The sequence below is a fragment of the Hirundo rustica genome, chromosome 2 (assembly GCF_015227805.2).
Source record: "Hirundo rustica isolate bHirRus1 chromosome 2, bHirRus1.pri.v3, whole genome shotgun sequence".
Classification (NCBI taxonomy): Eukaryota; Metazoa; Chordata; class Aves; order Passeriformes; family Hirundinidae; genus Hirundo; species Hirundo rustica.
Genome location: NC_053451.1, coordinates 118,462,921 through 118,483,610, shown reverse-complemented (window position 1 = coordinate 118,483,610; position 20,690 = coordinate 118,462,921). Strand labels below are relative to the sequence as shown.

Here is a 20,690-nt window from a genome sequence, read left to right as displayed (position 1 = left end):
GGAGCCGGGGGACGAACGGACGGAGGAGCCGGGGGACGAACGGACGGCGGAGCGGCGGTGTCTGTGGGCGCCGGGCGGGCGCTGGTGGGCGGCCGTGCTGCCCTTGCTCCTGGTGCCGCTGCCGTGCGCAGGTGGGTCCCGGGAGCCCGCAGGGAGCGGGGCTGGTGCGGCTGTGGTTAGGGTGGGCTGGAAAAGGGGGTGCTGGCCCCCTCCCCGGGGCCGAGGGGGAGCGGGTCCCGCTGCGGTCCCGCAGCTCTGCGGGGATGCGGGGCGGGGATAGCGGTGCCGGCGAGGATCTCTCGTGTTTCCAGGGTTTTCGTGGAATCACAGCAGGGTTTGGGTTGGGAAGGGACCTCAAAGTCCACCCAGTGCCACCCCTGCCGTGGCAGGGACACCTCCCACTGTCCCAGGCTGCTCCCAGCCCCAGGGTCCAACCTGGCCTTGGGCACTGCCAGGGATCCACGGGCAGCCACAGATTTTTGGGAATTTCATTCCAGGGCCTCAACACCCTGCCAGGGAACAATTCCTGATTCCCAGTCTCCCATCCAGCCCTGCCCTCTGGCACTGGGAGCCATTCCCTGTGTCCTGTCCCCCCATGCCTCTGTGACCCTGTTCCCGGTGAATTGTAGTGGCTTCAGCTGCGGCGTGGGAGGAACGTCTTTGGATTCCCGTTGTTTGGCGTGGAAGTCCCAGTCTGGCAGAGCCTAAAGGATAAATGAGGAAACGAGAGGGAGAATGGCAGGGTGGGGGTTTTGGCTTGTAGGGCAGGAGCTTGTGCCTCGTCTTTTGTCCTTACACAGCAAAAAAAACCACCCCAAAACACAAAACAAACTATTGCCCAAAACCTGTTGCTCAAAGAGGAAGTATTGTGAAGCATTACAAAAGAGGGCAGAGCGACTATTAGTACAGGCAGAGAGTGACAGGACGGGGGACAGTGGTTTTAGACTGCCAGAGGGCAGGGCTGGATGGGAGCTTGGGAATCAGGAATTGTTCCCTGGCAGGGTGCTGAGGCCCTGGCACAGGGTGCCCAGAGCAGCTGTGGCTGCCCCTGGATCCCTGGCAGTGCCCAAGGCCAGGCTGGGCCCTGGGGCTGGGAGCAACGTGGATGGGCTCTGAGATCCAAACCCGTGGGTGATTCTAACTCTGGAATTTGGAGTAATAGCTCTCCTTCAGTGACCTCTCCCCTTCCCCTGTGCCAAGCTCAGCTGTTCCCTGTGCTGCAGCTCCAGGGTGAAGCTCTGGCTCTGAGTTCTCCCGGGTTCTCCAGAGCCTTTCCTGGGGTCACATGTAAGGGGCCTCCTCTTCCTTCTTCTGCTGAAATGTTGACTGAAATTTTCCATCGGTTTCTGCAGCCAGGGGTGTCGTAAGCAGTAAGCATCGAGCATCATGTGCTCTTCCTGGGACTTCCCCTGACGCTGGGGTTTGCTGTGTTGCCATTTCTTACCATTTCTTCTGTTGCTGAATAGATTTTGTTATGTAATCATTATTATTTTCAACCATCGTTTACTGACAATACTGCTGAACATCTCATGAACGAAGCGGTGATTTTTCTGTACTAGAACAGTTGGGGTTGTTTTAGTTTATTGGAATTTGACAGGGGAAAGAGATAGGTGTGCTAAAAGCATTTCTGGGTTTTGATCTCTTCTTTCCACTGAAGTCTAATCCCTTGTAATGGTTTCTCAGAACCAAAGTGTCATCATGACGTGAGCAAACAGGAATTAGTTCTAAATATCTTGCTTTTAATCATTAATAAAATAAGCCAGGAAGAAGTCTTGATTTTTAGGGTTTTCTTTGCATATCAGGTTACTACCGAAATCACAAAATTTCCCTGCTGATTAAGCATCACTGAGTTTGCTCCTTCTTTCCTGCTTAGCTGTTCACTGGGAAATTAATGATTTGTGGAATTAATTTAGGGAAGCAAGCACAAAACTCATTGGAAATAGGGAAATACATAAAAGGGTGGATGGCTGGATCACATATTCCTGTCTGTAGGGTGGAGGGTCCAGAAGTATCCTGAGAAACTGGATCAATCCTGCAGGAAACAAGTGCAGTGGTATTGAACAGGAAAATGTGCAGGGCAAAGAGAGGAGGGTTAAAACATCAGACCTGCAAAAAAAATGAAACTTCTACACGTAAATTACACGGCATTGTTTTATTGGGTGTTTTTAGAAAACGCCATAAGTATCAGGGCGCAGCAGTGCTAATTAGTAGGGAAAAAATTAGGTCATGTCTCAGATAAATTTAACTTCCATTAATTAATCTCAGCCAGTTTATTATGACTTTTTTTTTTTTTTTTTAACACCGCTTCAAGGAAGTTGGACCATTTGGAAGGAATGTAAAAGAGAACAATGTAAAATTCCTTCAGGAAGCTGGAAATTCGCCTTTAGAGGAGAACTTAAAGAATTGCTGCTGCCCGTCAGCTTTCTCTGGGTTGTGAGCTGTGTTGAAGATAATTTTCCCGGGGTATTTCCCAGTTGTTCAAAACGCTGGCCTGGCCTAAAACACGGACTGGGTGTCTTCTACCACCCTGCTCTTGGAAGTGGCGAGAAAATCTCTGCTGAGAACGTGGATCTGGGCAGGATTTTCTTCCTGCTCCTCCTTTTTCCCATCTGGCCTGCTGAGGTTCTGACAAGGAGTATTGGAAAGCCTCACGCTCTGTGTAAATGAAGGGTTTGAAAAGTCGGGAAAGATACACTGAATAGTTGAATTTCTACCCGAGGCAAACAGAAATACTGGAATAATCGAAAAGTAATAGTGTTTTTATCAGTTGGAGTCATTGTGACAACCTCGTTGTCGCAGGGTTTTTGGCTGAATTGTAGCCATCTGTTGGATAAATATCTGGCAAGAAAAATCTGGTTTTCCCTTTGTTTTCTCATTTTCTGCATGTCCTTTGGCGTTCTCCGGGTTTGTCTTAGTCTGTCAGAAGAGCAACAGATTCCTGCCTTGTGCAAATAAACTCTGTAGTGGGAGCCGCGAGGTTTTATTGAATTATTTGGCTTTCATGTTTTTGTGCTTTCAGGAGTTGTTTCCCAAAATCTGCAGCCTGTGGATCCCACTTAATTCTCCAGGGGGGGTTTGCAGGATTCAGTCTGTCTGCTTCTCCTCACCTTCCCTTTGTAGAAAGGGAGCTAGCGGGGAAAAATAAATTGTATTTGCAACCAAGAGCCTCTCCCAGAGTTAAATTCACGATAAGCCATCATTGTGCAGAGACTGCCCGGCTGAAATAGCATTTATTGCTTCGGAGTTCCTCTTCGTACCATCGAATATCTGACTGATCTCAAACAGCAAGTTCAGCGGTTTCAGATAGGGCTTAGAAATTGTAACCGTTGGGAAGTAATTGATAAATTACTCCAGATAAAATAGAAAGTCAGGGCCAAGAGGTGTGTTTTATTATATTTTATTTTAATTTATTTTGTTTAAAATTTTATTTATTTGAATTTAAAATTTATTATATTTATTTAAATTTTATTATATTTATTTTTATTTTCTTTTTTATTGTAATTTAATTGGGTTTTTTATTGTGTTTTTATTGTAATTTACTTTTTTATGCATTTTAAATTAATTTTTATTTTATCTTCTATTTTAATTTTATATCTATTTTTAACTTTTAAATTTTTATTTAATTTATTTTATTTTTACTCTACTTGAATTTTAATCTAATTTTAAATTTTTAATTCTGTTTTAATTTTTTATTGTGCTTATTTTAATTATTACATTTATTTAAAGTTTCATTTTATTGTAATATTTTATTTCAATTTTATCTTAATATTTTATTTGCTATTTATTGTAGTATTTTCTTTTATCTTACTATTTAATTTTCATTTAATCCTGATATTTTGTTTGCTTTTTATTGTAGTACTTTACTTCATCTGAATATTCAATTTTCATTTTATCTGAATATTTTTTCATTGGAATATTTTATTTTATCTTAATACTTGATTTTAATTTTAGCCTGATGTTTTAATAGCTTTTTAATTGCAATACTTTATTTTATCCTAATATTTAATTTTATTTTTATCTTAATATTTTCTTTTCCTTTTATTGTAATGTTTTGTTTTATTTTATTTTATTTTATTTTATTTTATTTTATTTTATTTTATTTTATTTTATTTATCTACTTGCTTGTTTCTCCTAGGCCAGAGCAGCCTGCAGAGCCCAGAGAACGTCCAGGTGCATGTGGTGAACACCAATTTCACCCTGAGCTGGAATTACAGCGGGAATGATCCCAATGTGACGTTTTCAGCGGAATTCCAGTGGTGAGTGAAAAAAAAATCACATTATTTATCACAGTATTTATCACGCAGGGAACACAGAGCTTGCTGCTAATGCTGCATCACCAGAAGGCTTCTTGCAGGAGGTTTATTGACGCACTCAGAAATGGAATTTAGATTTATTTATCCTCTGGTTTGTTTGCTTTCTTTAATTGTGGCCACACACAGAGGATTTGAGGGCATTTTCTGTATAACTTTAAACTAATTTCTCAGTGTTCATTAACCCACATTTCTCAGCTGCCAGTTTAATGCCCTGATGAAGCAATTTAAGGTTTGGTCTTAAATATTTGCTTGTTTTCCTTCATTTCAGGTTTCCCAATCCTTTTGCACGCATTAGCACTTGTGGCATTTTGTGGCACTTTCCTGACAAGTAAATATTGAAAAACATTTCTGAGATAAAATTACTGAAATTCTGAGCAGCCTGGGACAGTGGAAGTTGTCCCTGCCCTTGGCAGGGGTGAAATGGGATGGGATTAAAGGTCCCTCCCGACCCAAACCATTCTGGGATTTTGGATTTTTAAAAAATAATTATTTTCCAATATGTAGATGAGAACAGCTGCTTTGAAAATAGATTTATTTTAAAATATGTCAGGCTGGTCTGAAAGACAAGGTAGGAGTCGAGGATAGACAATTACTGCTTCAAGTCTGTGCCTCCTTTTTTTGGCCAGGACATTTTAAATGTCTCCATAAATCTCTTTCTCTACTGTGGTGTGGATGTGTGTTGATTAAAAAAAGAGCTGCTGAAAACCTGGTTATTGCTGAACTCCACTTTGCGCCTCTGTATTTTTATTTTCCCTTAATTTGCATTCCTGTAACATATAATCATGTCATAATTAGTGGAGCTCTGCTGGTTTTATGCTCCTTTAACCACTTTTGTCAAGACTTTAAAATTTCTTCCAGTGAATTATAAAATCTTTGCCAGAGAACAGGGAATATAATAATCCTGAGGATGTAATTCTGTGTTCTGGCAGTCATAGGGTAGTTTATAAGGAGATAACACTGGTGATAAAGCAGCGGGAAAAGAGGTGATGTCTATTAAAGTTAAGAAGAAAAGAAGAATCATTTCAGGGCTTTAACTGTGGGCTGAATTTATCCTGGGGGTGTTGTTTATCCCGGGACTGTTGTTTATACCTAGGTGTTCATCCCAGGGTGTTGTTTATCCCACGGTGTTGTTGATCCCGGGGTGTTGTTTATCCCAGGGGTGTTGTTTATCCCGGAGTGTTGCTGATCCTGGGGTGATGTTTATCCCAGGGGTGTTGCTGATCCCGGGGTGTTGTTTATCTCAGGGTGTTGTTTTTCCCATGCTGTTGCTGATCCCAGGGGTGTTGTTTATCCCGGGGGTGTTGCTGATATCGGGGTGTTGTTTATCCCAGGGTGTTGCTGATCCCAGGGGTGTTGTTTATCCCAGGGTGTTGTTTATCCCAGGGTGTTGTTGATCCCAGGGGTGTTGTTTATCCCACGGTGTTGTTTATCCCATGGTGTTGTTTATCCCAGGGCGTTGTTTATCCCAGGGTGTTGTTTATCCCACGGTGTTGCTGATCCCAGGGTGTTGTTTATCCCAGTGTGTTGTTTATCCCATGGTGTTGTTTATCCCACGGTGTTGCTGATCCCACGGTGTTGTTTATCCCAGGGTGTTGTTTATCCCAGGGTGTTGTTTATCCCAGGGTGTTGCTGATCCCAGGGTGTTGTTTATCCCGGGGTGTTGTTTATCCCGGGGTTTTGTTTATCCCGGGGTTTTGTTTATCCCGGGGTGTTGTTTATCCCGGGGTGTTGTTTATCCCGGGGTGTTGTTTATCCCAGGGTGTTGCTGATCCCAGGGGTGTTGTTTATCCCAGGGTGTTGCTGATCCCAGGGTGTTGTTTATCCCATGGTGTTGTTTATCCCAGGGTGTTGCTGATCCCAGGGTGTTGCTGATCCCAGGGTGTTGTTTATCCCAGGGTGTTGCTGATCCCAGGGTGTTGTTTATCCCGGGGTGTTGTTTTTCCCATGGTGTTGTTTATCCCAGGGTGTTGCTGATCCCAGGGTGTTGTTTATCCCAGGGTGTTGTTTATCCCAGGGTGTTGTTTATCCCAGGGTGTTGCTGATCCCGGGGTGTTGTTTATCCCAGGGTGTTGCTGATCCCGGGGTGTTGTTTATCCCAGGGTGTTGTTTATCCCAGGGTGTTGTTTATCCCGGGGTGTTGTTTATCCCAGGGTGTTGCTGATCCCGGGGTGTTGTTTATCCCAGGGTGTTGTTTATCCCAGGGTGTTGTTTATCCCAGGGTGTTGCTGATCCCGGGGTGTTGTTTATCCCAGGGTGTTGCTGATCCCGGGGTGTTGTTTATCCCAGGGTGTTGTTTATCCCAGGGTGTTGTTTATCCCGGGGTGTTGTTTATCCCAGGGTGTTGTTTATTCCATGGTGTTGTTTATCCCACAGTGTTGTTTATCCCAGGGTGTTGCTGATCCCAGGGTGTTGCTGATCCCGGGGTGTTGTTTATCCCAGGGTGTTGTTTATCCCAGGGTGTTGTTTATCCCACGGTGTTGTTTATCCCGGGGTGTTGCTGATCCCGGGGTGTTGCTGATCCCGGGGTGTTGTTTATCCCACAGTGTTCCTGATCCCAGGGTGTTCCTGATCCCAGGGTGTTCCTGATCCCAGGGTGTTGCTGATCCCAGGGTGTTGCTGATCCCGGGGTGTTGTTTATCCCACGGTGTTGTTTATCCCAGGGTGTTGCTGATCCCAGGGTGTTGCTGATCCCGGGGTGTTGCTGATCCCAGGGTGTTGTTTATCCCAGGGTGTTGCTGTTCCCGGGGTGTTGATGCCGGGCTGTTCTCTGTCCCGCAGGCCGAAGCTGGAGGACACGGGCTGGCAGGAGCTGCCGGGGTGCCAGGCCGTGGCTGGCACAGGCTGTGACTTCTCCTCGGCCGTCTCCGAGTACTACGATGCCCACTACGTGCGCGTGAGGGCTCAGGCAGGGGCGCTGCTGTCCCCGTGGTCCCACGTCCTGGAGATGGTTCCGGAACACCTCGGTACGAGCTCTGGGCTTGTGGGGACGCTTTGGTTCCTTTAGCGCCTCAGGGGAGGGTTCTGCTGCCCAGCCCTGCTCAGGTGAGACCCCACCTGCAGAGCCTCCAGCCCTGGGATCCAACAGCACGAGGACCTGGAGCTGCTGGAGAGAGCCCAGAGGAGCCATGGAGCTGCTCCAGGGCTGGAGCCCCTCTGGAGCCAGGCTGGGAGAGCTGGGGGTGCTCACCTGGAGAGGAGAAGCTCCAGGGAGAGCCCAGAGCACCTAAAGGGGCTCCAGGAGAGCTGCAGAGGGACTGAGGACAAGGAACAGAGGGACAGGACACAGGGAATGGCTCCCAGGGACAGAGGGACAGGACACAGGGAATGGCTCCCAGGGACAGAGGGACAGGACACACGGGGAATGGCTCCCAGGGACAGGACACAGGGAATGGCTCCCAGGGACAGAGGGCAGGGCTGGATGGGAGATTGGGAATCAGGAATTGTTCCCTGGCAGGGTGCTGAGGCCCTGGCACAGGGTGCCCAGAGCAGCTGTGGCTGCCCCTGGATCCCTGGCAGTGCCCAAGGCCAGGTTGGACACTGGGGACACCCTGGGGCAGTGGGAGGTGGCCCTGCCATGGCAGGGGTGGGATGAGTTCTAAGGTCCTTCCCAAAGCAGTCTGGAATTAGGGACTGTGGAAAAACCACGTCTGGTTTCCACTGCTGGTAACAGCAGGACGGGGTGGGTTTCCCAACAGGAACATAACACCAGGCATCTGCAGATCATGGAATGCTGCAATTCTGTCTTTTCTGGAAAGGGAAAGCTGTTCCAAGTGGTGCTGGTTTCCTGACTGAATTTTCTGTCACTCTGTATTTTCCCAGATTATTTCTTGGAAAAATCATTTTTGACAGTAGATTTTTGTAGAATCCCAGACTGGTCTGGACTGGGGGGGACCTTAAAGCCCATCCCATTGCACCCCCTGCCGCAGGCAGGGACACCTTCCATGGACCAGGATGCTCCAAGAAGCTTTTTTCAGGAAGTTTGTGGCTTTTCAGCAGTTCCAGTGTGGTACTGAAGCCCTCCTTTGATGTTGGATTTATTGGACTCAGCTAAATCTCTTGCCTTGCAGGTTTTAGAATAATTTAATCTGATTTTTTTTTTTTTTTTCTGGAAAACATTTGCTGGTAATATTTCATTTTCACTGCTTTTAGAAGCAGGTGATGGTAGTTGGTTGTTAGGTTAAATTTCTTTTAGAAACTGCCTGAGTCATGAAAACTTAAGATCCTGTAGGTGATCATTCAAAATAATTAAAAATAAGATGCCATAGGCAGGTATTTTAGGTTTATTATTGCAAACTGCTTTTGGGGTGTATTTTCTCAAAGCAGACGTGTTTAACTTCTCCTTTCTTTCCACATTTGCAGCTCAGATCGGTCCACCAGGACTGGAATTGCAGTCCACAGATGGAGTCATAAAAGTGAAGGTTTCTCCTCCAGAAGCAAACCAGAGGAATAAAATGTGGATCGATGATCTGAGTTTTAAATATAACCTGGTCTTCTGGGAAAACTCATCGCATCCTCAGGTACGAGCACTTCTTTTTGGTTATTTAACCTTGCCTGAACCGTCAGAGATGGACATGAATTCATGCTCTGAAATGGAATTGTTAGGTTCTGTCACTGTGTGGTTTGAAAGGTGGGGAAGGTGGTGGTTTTTTTCTTGGTGGGATGATTTTGTTCTTACTGTAGGATTGTTTTATTGGGATTGCCTTGATCCAGGGATTTTTTTTTGAGGTGGTGTCATTGTGAACTGGTTTCCAAGGCTCTGTGTGTGTCCTGCAGAGCACCCAGAGCTCTCCTGTGAAGAGCAGGGGAGAAACTCTTCCTTTTTTATCTTTTCCAGGGAAATGGGTGTCATCTGAATTGGGGCAGGGATTGAAGGGCAGTCTGTGTTCTGTTAAGAGATAAGATCAAAACCCTCACTTCAGAACAGACCTCAGGGGGCTGGAGCGTGTCCAGGGAAGGGAATGGAGTTGGGGAATGAGCTGGAGAATTCCTGAGGGAGCTGGGAAAGGGCTGAGCCTGGAGAAAAGGAGGCTCAGGGGGAACCTTGTGGCTCTGCACAAGCCCCTGACAGGAGGGGCAGGGACAGGAGGAGAGGAAATGGCCTCAAATGGCACCAGGGCAGGCTCAGGGTGGAGATTGGGACAGAAAATTTCCCTGGCAGAGTGCTCAGGCCTTGGGCTGAGCTGCCCAGGGAGGTTTGCAGTCACTGTCTGTGGCAGTGCTCAGGAGCAGTCTGGATGTGGCCCTTGGGGACAGGGTTTGGGGTGGCACTGGGTGATCCTGAAGGGCTCTTCCCACCTCTGGGATTTTGGGATTACACATCGGAGGAGCAAAAGGCCCATAAGTACAAGTTGTGTGCGGTCAGCCACCACAATGTCCGGGAAACCAAAAGCAGGGCGTGTTTGGGTGATGGAGGGATGGGAGCGTCCTGGTTCATCTTGGAATATCTGTGGGGTGAGTTCCTGAGCATTCCAAATCCCTCCCCACTTCCGTGGCAAAGGAGCCCAAAACCTTCCTGCCTGTCAGTCGCTGGCTAAACTGGAAACTTCCCTTTAGGATTTCTCCAGCTCAAACACTCTCCTGCTTCCTCTGTTTCACCTTTTTAGGTGGGGTGTTATACAAATGGGCTGAAACCCTGCAAAATGATCGTTTAAAAGTGGTCCTGGGGAAGCACAGTTGCCCTCACAGGCTCTTTGCCTTTGTTTCTTCCAGCTGCAGAGCAAAAACATTTTCCCTGTTGACACCATCGATGATCTTGCCGAAGACAGCACTTACTGCTTCAAAGTTCAAGCAAATCTCCCCCTGGAGGCAAAGCAAGGCTTCTTCAGCCCCGTCAGCTGTGTGAAAACCACCCAGAAAGGTACCCAGCAAACCAGGTTTATCTGCAAATGATCCCTGAAATGAAGCTGGCACACAGTCCGTTGTTCTGAAGCGACAGGAATAGGCAGAAGGGCCAAATTCCTCCTCATTTTGGTATAAAAAATATATATATTATATACGTTTACCCTTCTCAACCGACATAACACATGCCAAGGGTAGAGTTTTGATAGTACAAGAAGCTTTTTGCCATGAGGCGGATTTTGACATCAATTTGGTACAAAACCTTCTTTGTGTGTTTGGGAGAGCTCTATTTTTGAATCAGTGACTGAATCAGGAGGAAAAAACCACAAAAGCCTCTGGGAAACTGCCTTAAAGCACTCCAGGAATGCGCAGAAAGTTGAGCTGAGCTTAAAAAAAAATACTGGTTCTATATAATCCTGGGTGAATTGATATTGTTACAGCTGCAGAAGAAAGGCTTTGACAGGGCAGTTTGCCACCTTGTTATGTAAAATTAAATTATTTTCTGTGCTGTGCAGTTGCTTTTAGAGGTTTATTTTAGGAAAAAAGTGACTGTAGAAAGTCAAATATTAGATTGGACAGGGATGGTATATCATAATCAGTTGATGGAAAATCAAAATGTAAGTAATTGATGGTAAATGAAAATTACTTTATACACAAGATACATTAATTAATACTCATCTGTGTCTTTTGAAAATTAATACATGTATCTTTTAAAAATATTAAAATAATTAATACATGTGTATCTTAATAAAATATTACAATAACTGATACATGCAAGTTTTAACTATCTTAATACAATGTTAAAATAACAGTCGCATTCATACTTTATTAAAATATTAAACACAAATAAAATCAAAATGTACAATACATACAGATGTGTATTTTATACATTTTTCTCCTCATCTTATTCCCAAACCAGTTTATTTCTGCTCCTCTCAATATTTGTGCACTTCATTTTTTTTTTCCTGAATCGATTTTTAGCTGGTTTTTTTGAATTACAGGCTTGATAAGATGCTTTACATACCACAGCCTGTGACCTTTATAATGAATAATATTTGTATTAGTTATAATTTTTATCGTTTTTAATTTATATTACTTACATTTTCTATGAATAATATTGATATATTTCTATTTTCACTGTCGACGTGAGAAATGGTTTTTGGTAACTCCGGCTTCCCTTTTCCCCCTGAGCAGCGAATGACCTCCTGTGTGCGACCAACCTGAGCGTCGTGGCTCTGAACATGAAATTCCACCTGCTTTGGAATAACCAGGAGGAGCAGGAGGTGAACTACAACGTGCAGTACCTCTAGTGAGTTCAGCCCTTCCCGTCTGAAATCCCGTTTATTGAGTTCTGCAAGGATTTCCTCCGGGTTGAAATGAAAGGTTTGGTGGCTCCGTGCGTGAATCGGAGCACGAACGGCTCGTTGGCGCGGAAAGAATTCCCTGTGGCATCCCAGCCTGGAATTTCAGGGGCCTGGGCTGCTTCTGGGGGGTGTTAACTCCTGTGGAAGGGACTCCTAAATGCTGAGGGACATTTGTAAAGCTGGGGAACCCGAATTGCTTCGTGGCTTTTTGAATGTGAAGGGATTAGAGGAGTAGAAGTGAGCAGAAATACAGGTGTTGGAGGTTTCAGTTGTCAGCAGCTTGGATTTCTTCTGGGCAGGCCCAAATAGAGGAGAAAACCCAAGGTAGCGCATCAAAACCACATTGTATCACATTAAAAATGTTGTGTCACATTAAAAATGTTGTAGCAGGTAAAAAAATGTGTCACGTAAAAAAATGTATCACATAAAAAATGTTGTATCACATAAAAAAATAATTGTATCACATAAAAAGGCCATCGAGTCATATAAAAACCCTCTCATGTCAGGTGAAGTAACCCTTGTATCACATCAAACCCCATCATATCACATGAAGAAAATCAGCTAAAACCCATATTACATCAAAAACCAGTGCCATAAAATGCCATGAAACCCCCATCATATCCCATAAAACCCCATTGAATCCCATCCAGAAAATCCCATTAAGAAGCACTCCTATAAACCTCTATCTCAATCTCCAGCTGTTGCATAAATATTGTGGCCAGCACCCAGCGGAAGAGGAGGGATCCCCCTGGCATTCCCTGGGAATTCTTTTGGCATGGCAGGAAAACACTGGACAGCACGGAGCTACGTGAGAACTTTTCACTTGGATTTTCAGAACCTGCCCGCCCCACATTTCATTCTCTCTGCTGAGGCTTGCTTAAAGCCCTGATTTGTATTTCCTGGCCCTCCTACCTCCATCGTTCCACTCGGAAAAGGCTCATGCTAAAATGTTTTGGGTTTTTTTAGTCAATAGAGGCCTTTTTGCCCAAAGCTGAGCCGAGCGCAGCAGACACGAACGTGATCTTCTTGAGGAGCTGGTGGGAGCTCACATCCAAACTCTGGAATTCTCTCTTGCAGCGGGTTCCAGAAGATGCTCAATGATGACTACTCAGACAAGTGGCCCAGCGTCCCCGGGTGTGAGAACATCACCAGCACCTGCTGCAACTTCTCCTCCATCATCACCAACATGGGCTTTTATTATCTCCGAGTGCAGGCCAGCAAGGGGCACAACAAATCCTGCTTGTCCAGGGAAATCAAAGTGGATCCTCTGAGAACAAGTAAGGAAATCGCTTCCTGAAATGTTCAGGAGACTGGAGAGGGGATTCCGCAAGAATATAGAGGAAATAATTTCTTGGTATTCTGAGCAAAACTGTGAAGTTACTGCTTCTAACTTTGTGCTTCTTAAGAATTATCGTGGGTTTCGCTGACGGCATTTGGTGCAATATTTTCAGCTGTGTTTTGTCAGCTGGGTTTTAATTCAGTGTTTTCGTGTTTTCAGATGGGATTGGCCCTCCTGGTGTAAGGCTGGACCTCAGTGACACTTTGCTCCACATCCTTATTTCTCCTCCCGGAGGACCTGAGGATCAAGTCATGAGGGACAATTACGACTTGTCCTACAGGATCCTGTACTGGAAGAATTCCTCAGATAAGGAGGTGTGAACTAATGAAATACAATATAAAATTGATTCTGACTTAAATCCTGAGTGTCACTCCTCCCCAAGGAGCTCCTTTCCAGAGGAACAGGCACATTTGTGGTGTAGCAGTCTCAAAAAAACTCAATTGATTGGTTGTTTTTTCTGAAATATTCTGTCAAAAACATGATCACTGTGACTTTTACCACCAAGTGGCTGAGATTTTTATGTAACTCTTTTAGATACCTCATCACTGTGATTTTTATCTCCCAGCGATGGGTTAAAAATCTCAATTTCCATGGATTTCCATGGATTCGGCTGTGTGCAATGTGACAGAAAACGTTCATCCAGCACTGAAATCCTGCACACTTTTCCCCTCCACATTTTAATGGGTCTTTCCATGTTCCTTTCTGAGCGTAAGATGTTTCACAGTAATTGGCAAAAGGGGGGCAGAGGAGAAGGAAGCAAACTGCAACGGGAAGGAGTTTCCTGGAAACTTGGAATTGTGACATTTCAGAATGCACTTGGTTCTTGGCCAGGAAGCGTTTGCTGAGTTTTGCTTAGGAGCTAAGGGGGTGGTTTATTTATTTTATTGCATCTGGGTGCCCAGGGAGGTGGTGGAGTTCTGGAAGTGTTCCAGACACATCTGGTGGGACTGGATGAGGCTGGAAGGTCTCTCCAGCCCCTCTCCCGCTTCTGGGGTTGCAGCAGTGTCTGACTGTCGGGGGCTTTCCCCGTTTTTCAGGTGGTTTCAGGGTTCTTTGCCCCCCTGCACAGCTCGGAGCCGAGCCGAAGGAAGAGACGGAGTTCTCAGGTTTAGATTTTTCAATGTTGCATATTTTGTTTATTGTTTCTTATCTTACAATTTTCTCGGAGTCCGACAAGATGTTCGCAGCTGCATGGATTCCTCACGTCTCCCCCCGAGCTGGGCTGTCCTTATCTTTTATACTAATTGCTACGTATTTCTTATTTACTATTTCTTACCAATGTCTATCACTATTACTAAAAAGGTCATCTTTACTCTGACCCAATCCTCACTAACTACTTTGTGCCAACGTCACTGCAGCAATGGAGTGAGGGAAGAAGAAGGAGAAGAAGAAGGAGACAACGCCCCAGATTCTCCATCTTGTCCCCATTCACTTCAATGCTAGGAACCTAAAATTACTGTTTTTTCACCCTGTGATATACTAAACTACTATTTCTCACACTCCTGTGGCCTGTAAACCTTCCCTCAGTGTAGGAAGTTTTTCCCATGGACTGAAATCAAAGCCAGTGTCTCTCTGAGCTCTGGGCTGGGGTCCCAGACCCCCCTGCCCAGGTCCCTGACCCTCCAGGGCAGCCAAAGGAATGCCCTGGACTCCAACATCTGACACTTCACAGAGTCACTTCTCCGTCACAGGCTGCAGTTGGAGATTCCTGTGCTGTCCACGTGAGCTGATCCCTGCTTCTCTTCTTTCCTTTTCCGCTTTTCCCAGGAGGAGGTGAAGCAGAAGGAGGTGAAGCAGACCATCGCCACCGTCGCTGACGTGTCCCCCTCCACCCTGTACTGTGTCAAAGTGCAGGCCTTCTCCGAGGCCTACAACAAGAGCGGTGCCTACAGCCAGCAGGAGTGCATCCACACCCCTGCAGGTGGGCTCAGCCTGGCTGTTTTTCCCCCTCTGCAGGTGGAATTGTTCCCCCTTCGCTGGGAGCTCACAGCTCGAATCTCCTGGCAGCACTGGCTGGGCAGAGAGCTTCACTTCCCAGTCCTGCATCTTGGCAGGGAGCAAGGAATCACTGAACTCCACGATTTTTGGGGGGGTATTTTGTCCTTGAAACTGTCTCAGTCCTCCTGGGAGTGAATCTCCCGTGCTGAAGAGCGAGGAGATAAATCAGATTTGTTAGGGCTGAAAGCTCCTCTTGGTGCAGGGGGAGGGTGGGGGGATTGCACTCACTCTGAACAGAACAAATCACGGTGAAGATAACTGGTCACGTAAAATTTCATTAACACTGTGAAAATTCCTGACTCTTCAAACTGCCTTAAAGCTCAGAAAATGTAGTAACAGCCGTGCCTGGCTGACATTCAGGATTCATTTATACTGTGGTCCTTACTGCTGTGTCCTGTCAAGCCTAAAAAAACCCAAGTGCTACTTTTTACTTGAATAAGATAAATGTTTTCCTATTTTCCTAGGTACTATTCTTCCTCTTTCCTGCTGTTTCTTTAAATCCAAGCAGTGCCTTCAGGACAGACCATGCCCTGTCCTTCTCATGTTTTTATACCCCAGAGTGAAAATCTTCCATCCTTTGATCATAAAATAAGTCCTGGTTATGTCCTTTGGGTTACTTGGAAGGTGGCTGCTGCTGCCTGTTGATTTTAGTGTCACCAAACTCCTTTCAGTTCGTTGAGGTAATCACGGAATCATGGAATGACCTTGAGGATCATTTCATGATGATTTCATGCCATGGCAGGGACACCTCCCACTGCCCCAGGCTGTCCCCAGTGTCCAACCTGGCCTTGGGCACTGCCAGGGATCCAGGGGCAGCCACAGCTGCTCTGGGCACCCTGTGCCAGGGCTTCAGCACCCTGCCAGGGAACAATTCCTGATTCCCAGTCTCCCATCCAGCCCTGCCCTCTGGCACTGGGAGCCATTCCCTGTGTCCTGTCCCTCTGTCCCTTGTCCCCAGTCCCTCTGCAGCTCTCCTGGAGCCCCTTTAGGTGCTCTGAGCTCTCCCTGGAGCTTCTCCTCTCCAGGTGAGCACCCCCAGCTGATGTGCTAACAAACACTGACCCCCCAAAACACACTGCATTTATCCTCAGGCCGTAAGGAGAGCTTCCAAAATTAAATGATAGAACTAAGATTATGCGTAAGTAGTTTAAATAAAAGTGTGTAATATCACATTGTAAAGAAACTTTGAGTTTAAAGTTTTAAAATACAGTAATATGTATAAAACAAAGTAGAAGTTTCAAAGCAGAAACTCGCCCTTCTTTTTCACCTTCTTCATAACTCTAAGTAGTATATTGTAATTAGATTAAAAAATTCACATTGCAGGCCACAAGTAATTAGTTATTAAGTTAGAAGTAAAAATAATTTTAGTGTCATTTCTTAATTAAACAGTTTACCCCAAAAAAAGCCTTATTGAAAAAATGGGAGTCATTCTTTAATTTGTTAACTAAAAGTACTGTAAAACTCACAGTTTGTAAAACTGTGGGATGGTGGGACTGGATCATCTTGGAGGTCTCTTCCCAGCTTGGTGAGTCTGTGTTTTTGTATTAGAAAATATTTTGTGGCTTCTTCGAGCAAAAGTATCTCAGATACTGGCCCAGCATCAGTTTTCCCTGGTGTCCTTGGCTGGTTGACGTGGAAATGTTGAATTTTTTGTCAAGTCCTGCAGCACGTTTGGAGCTGTGCTTTAATTTCTGCTGGTGCTGAATACCTTGACCGAATGGTTTTTGTTCCCAATTTTAGGTACGCCTTTACCTCTGATCATTTTTGGGATTTTCATGGGTGCCCTGCTGGTTGTCCTGCTGGTGGCCACCCCTTTTGTTTTTGTGCTCTACCAAGCCTACACCAAAATCAAATACGTGTTCTTCCCCTCCTGCCAGCCCCCCCTGAACATCGAGGTGAGCTCTGACTTCTCAGTCGTTACACAACTTATTTTTGGGAGAATGAACTTTAAATATAATGGGAAAAAAAGAGATGTTTATCTGGTATGGGTCAGCCAGGGTTCATTTTAGAGGTTTTATCAGTGGTCTCCAGACCTTTGTCCAGGCTCCAGCTTGGCACAGGTGGTGCTTGGCAGGGATCCTGTTCTGGAATGAAAAGGGCAAAAAGGAACGAAAAGGTTTCAAGTGTGTCTTGGAACCTCTACACCTGGAATTTCTTTGAATTCTTGTGCGGCCTCCTCAGGCTCTGATGGATGAAATGTTGCAATTCTGTGGTGATGGACAGCTGAGAGCAGGAGAAGGGCTGAGATAAAATCTTGGAGTCACCCTTTAGTGTTGGATTCTGTGGATGCAGCTGGGAGCTGGGATCTGTCCCAGGGCACAGGGACAGGAGCAGAGGGAACGGCCTCAGCCTGGGCCAGGGGAGGCTCAGCTCGGACAGCAGCAGGAATTTCCCCATGGAAAGGGGGCTCAGGCCTTGGCAGGGGCTGCCCAGGGAGCTCTGCAGTGCCCATCCCTGCAGGTGGCACCTGGAGGTGGCACTCAGTGCTCTGGGCTGGGGACAAGGTGGGCACGGGGCACAGCTGGGACTGCCTGGGCTGGGAGGGATTTGCCAGAACCAGGGATTTGGGGATTCTGTGAACTGAACTTCATCCTAATTCTGAGTTGGTGAATTTAGGGAAACAAGTGGTGAGTTAGGGGCAGAAAACCACACAGTGCTGCTCAGCATGAGCATGGAACCCCAGACTGGGTTGGGGTTAGAAGGGACCTCAGAGCCCACCCGGTGCCACCCCTGCCATTGCAGGGACACCTGCCACTGCCCCAGTGTCCAACCTGGCCTTGGGCACTGCCAGGGATCCAGGGGCAGCCACAGCTGCTCTGGGCACCCTGTGCCAGCGCCTCAGCACCTTCACAGTAAAGAGTCCGATAAATCACATTTGTGTGACCGTGGTGTTAAGCAGAATTAGTATTTAATTATTTACATCAGTATATAATTATTGTTTATGAATGCTCATCTCTTCCCCTTTCTGCTTCTGTCCTCAGGGGTTTGGAGCAGAGCCCTTCAGCAGCCCTTACCTGTCAGCTGCAGAGGAGCCTGTGGAAAATTGCTGTGTGATTGAATCCATGATCACAGAGGAGGGAAATCAAATTGACTTTACAGACTACAAACATTCCAAACACAGCAGTCGAGACTCGGGGAATTATTCCAACGACAACAACTCTTCTGAGAGCAAAGGATCCAAAGAAACACTGGAAAAGGAAATCGTGTAACTTTGGGAAAACAAAACTCATTTATGGGATTGCCAACTTCGCAAACACTTCAAACCTCTTCGTGATGGAAGTCCCAGCCTGAGGGGGACACCGTGACCTTTGGGATCCTGAGGGGGACACCGTGACCTTTGGGATCCTGAGGGGGACACCGTGATGACCTTTGGGATCCTGAGTGGGACACCGTGACCTTTGGGATCCTGAGGGGGACACCGTGACCTTTGGGATCCTGAGGGGACACCATGACCTTTGGGATCCTGAGGGGGACACCGTGACCTTTGGGATCCTGAGGGGGACACCGTGACCTTTGGGATCCTGAGGGGGACACCGTGACCTTTGCGATCCTGAGGGGGACACCGTGACCTTTGGGATCCTGAGGGGGACACCGTGACCTTTGCGATCCTGAGTGGGACACCGAGACCTTTGGGATCCTGAGTGGGACACTGTGACCTTTGGGATCCTGAGGGGGACACCGTGACCTTTGGGATCCTGAGTGGGACACCGTGACCTTTGGGATCCTGAGGGGGACACTGTGACCTTTGGGATCCTGAGTGGGACACCGTGATGACCTTTGGGATCCTGAGTGGGACACCGTGACCTTTGGGATCCTGAGTGGACACCGTGACCTTTGGGATCCTGAGTGGGACACCGTGACCTTTGGGATCCTGAGGGGGACACTGTGACCTTTGGGATCCTGAGTGGGACACCGTGACCTTTGGGATCCTGAGTGGGACACCGTGACCTTTGGGATCCTGAGGGGGACACTGTGATGACCTTTGGGATCCTGAGTGGGACACCGTGACCTTTGGGATCCTGAGGGGGACACTGTGACCTTTGGGATCCTGAGTGGGACACCGTGACCTTTGGGATCCTGAGTGGACACCGTGACCTTTGGGATCCTGAGGGGGACACCGTGACCTTTGGGATCCTGAGGGGGACACTGTGACCTTTGGGATGGCTGGGGGGAGCTCCTCATCCCTGGCTGGGAATGTCCCCGGTGTCCCCACCCCACCCAGGGCTGCCCCTGTGCACCAGGAGCAGCTTTGGACGTTTCTCTACTTGAAGCTGATGAGCTGAGCAAATCCTCCCTGCTCCAGCAGAGCGGCTCCTCTGTGTGGAGCTCCCCCCGCAGTGTTTACAGAGCCAGAGGAATTCCGTGCTGGACACAATCCTGTGGAATTTTCACTTTCTCTGCCAGCCCCTGCGCTGGGCCGCAGAGGAAGGTGCCAAGGGAGCCTGAGGAGCAGCAGTGAGGAGGCTGGGATTGCTCACGGATTCCTGATGGGATTAATGATGGGATTAATGATGGGATTAATGATGGGATTAATGATGGGATTCCTCACAGGATTCCTCACGGGATTCCTGATGGGATTAATGATGGGATTCCTGATGGGATTCCTCACAGGATTCCTGATGGGATTCCTCACGGGATTCCTGATGGGATTCCTCACGGGATTCCTGATGGGATTCCTGATGGGATTCCTCACGGGATTCCTGATGGGATTCCTGATGGGATTCCTGATGGGATTCCTCACAGGATTCCTGATGGGATTCTTCACAGGATTCCTGATGGGATTCCTCACGGGATTCCTCACGGGATTCCTGATGGGATTCCTCACGAGATTCCTGATGGGATTCCTCGTGGGATTCCTCAGGGGATTCCTCACGGGATTCCTCAGGGGATTCCTCACGAGATTCCTGATGGGATTCCTCACGGGATTCCTCAGGGGATTCCTCAGGGATGGCTGGAGCTGCTCCCAGTGCTTGTTCCACGTCCCACTCTGTGCCAAGGCCAGGTTGGACAGGGCTGGGAGCAGCCTGGGACCGTGGAAGGTGTCCCTGCCATGGCAGGGGTGGATTGGGATGAGCTTTGGGGTCTCTCCAAACTCATTCTGGAATTAGCAGTGGGGATTAGGAAATGCCTTTAGCAGAGGGCTGAGCTCGGCACTCAGAGCTTTCCCAGCTTAATGGTGTTTTGCCGGCAGAGTTTTCTTTGGAGGAATGATCAGGATGTGCTGCAGTGACATTTCAGTTGCCCTATTCCGTGTTTTCCATGCTGACTCCACTGTCTTCCACAGTATTTTTTTTTTTTTTTTCAGTACCTTATTTTTTATGAAGAAACTGCTCTGGAGTCAGCTGGGTTTGAGCATCCCACGGGCTGCTGGTTTTTGTTTTAACTAGGAACTCTTGGTGTTTATGTATCCTTTTTATTGCTTTTTTAATTTTGAAGATACTACCTAATTTTATACGTTTCCTATCCCTGTGTTCATTGAAGAACATAATAAACTTTGCACTTTCGCTTTTATCCCTTTCTTGGATCTGTGTGGTTTTGGTGTGGTACTCGGGAAGTTCCCATGGGGAGCTGAAAAAACCCAGTGTGAAGGATATAATGGAATATCCCATTTAAATCCTATAGAAATTGAATTGATGGCGTGATTTGGACAAAAGTTAATCCACAGGAAGGATTTCGCTGCCAGATTTTAAGCAAAGCACCTCCTGGAAGAGGCAGGATAATTCACAGGCAATCCCCATTTTCCTCTGGAATGCAGAACCAAATGGATGCTAATGAATGGATATTTATTGTTATTATTATTATTATTATTATTATTATTATTATTATTATTATTGTATA

General features: G+C 46.7%; 1 protein-coding gene across 2 annotated transcripts; it reads left to right on the top strand.

Moving 5' to 3' along the window:
- IFNAR1 (interferon alpha and beta receptor subunit 1) lies at window positions 1-20,363 on the top strand. Of its 2 annotated transcripts, XM_040056868.1 has the most exons (11): window positions 1-131; window positions 4,136-4,256; window positions 7,092-7,276; window positions 8,673-8,830; window positions 10,023-10,170; window positions 11,346-11,460; window positions 12,593-12,792; window positions 13,014-13,168; window positions 14,622-14,775; window positions 16,593-16,747; window positions 17,834-20,363. In XM_040056868.1, exons 3-11 carry the CDS (start codon window positions 7,258-7,260, stop codon window positions 18,059-18,061), a joined length of 1,332 nt encoding a protein of 443 aa, XP_039912802.1. In that variant the 5' UTR covers window positions 1-131; window positions 4,136-4,256; window positions 7,092-7,257; the 3' UTR covers window positions 18,062-20,363. The 2 variants fall into 2 exon arrangements, with proteins under 2 accessions (XP_039912802.1, XP_039912801.1); XM_040056867.1 differs by lacking the exons at window positions 1-131; window positions 7,092-7,276 and having other exon boundaries at window positions 4,140-4,256.
- The last annotated feature ends 327 nt before the right edge of the window (window positions 20,364-20,690 follow it).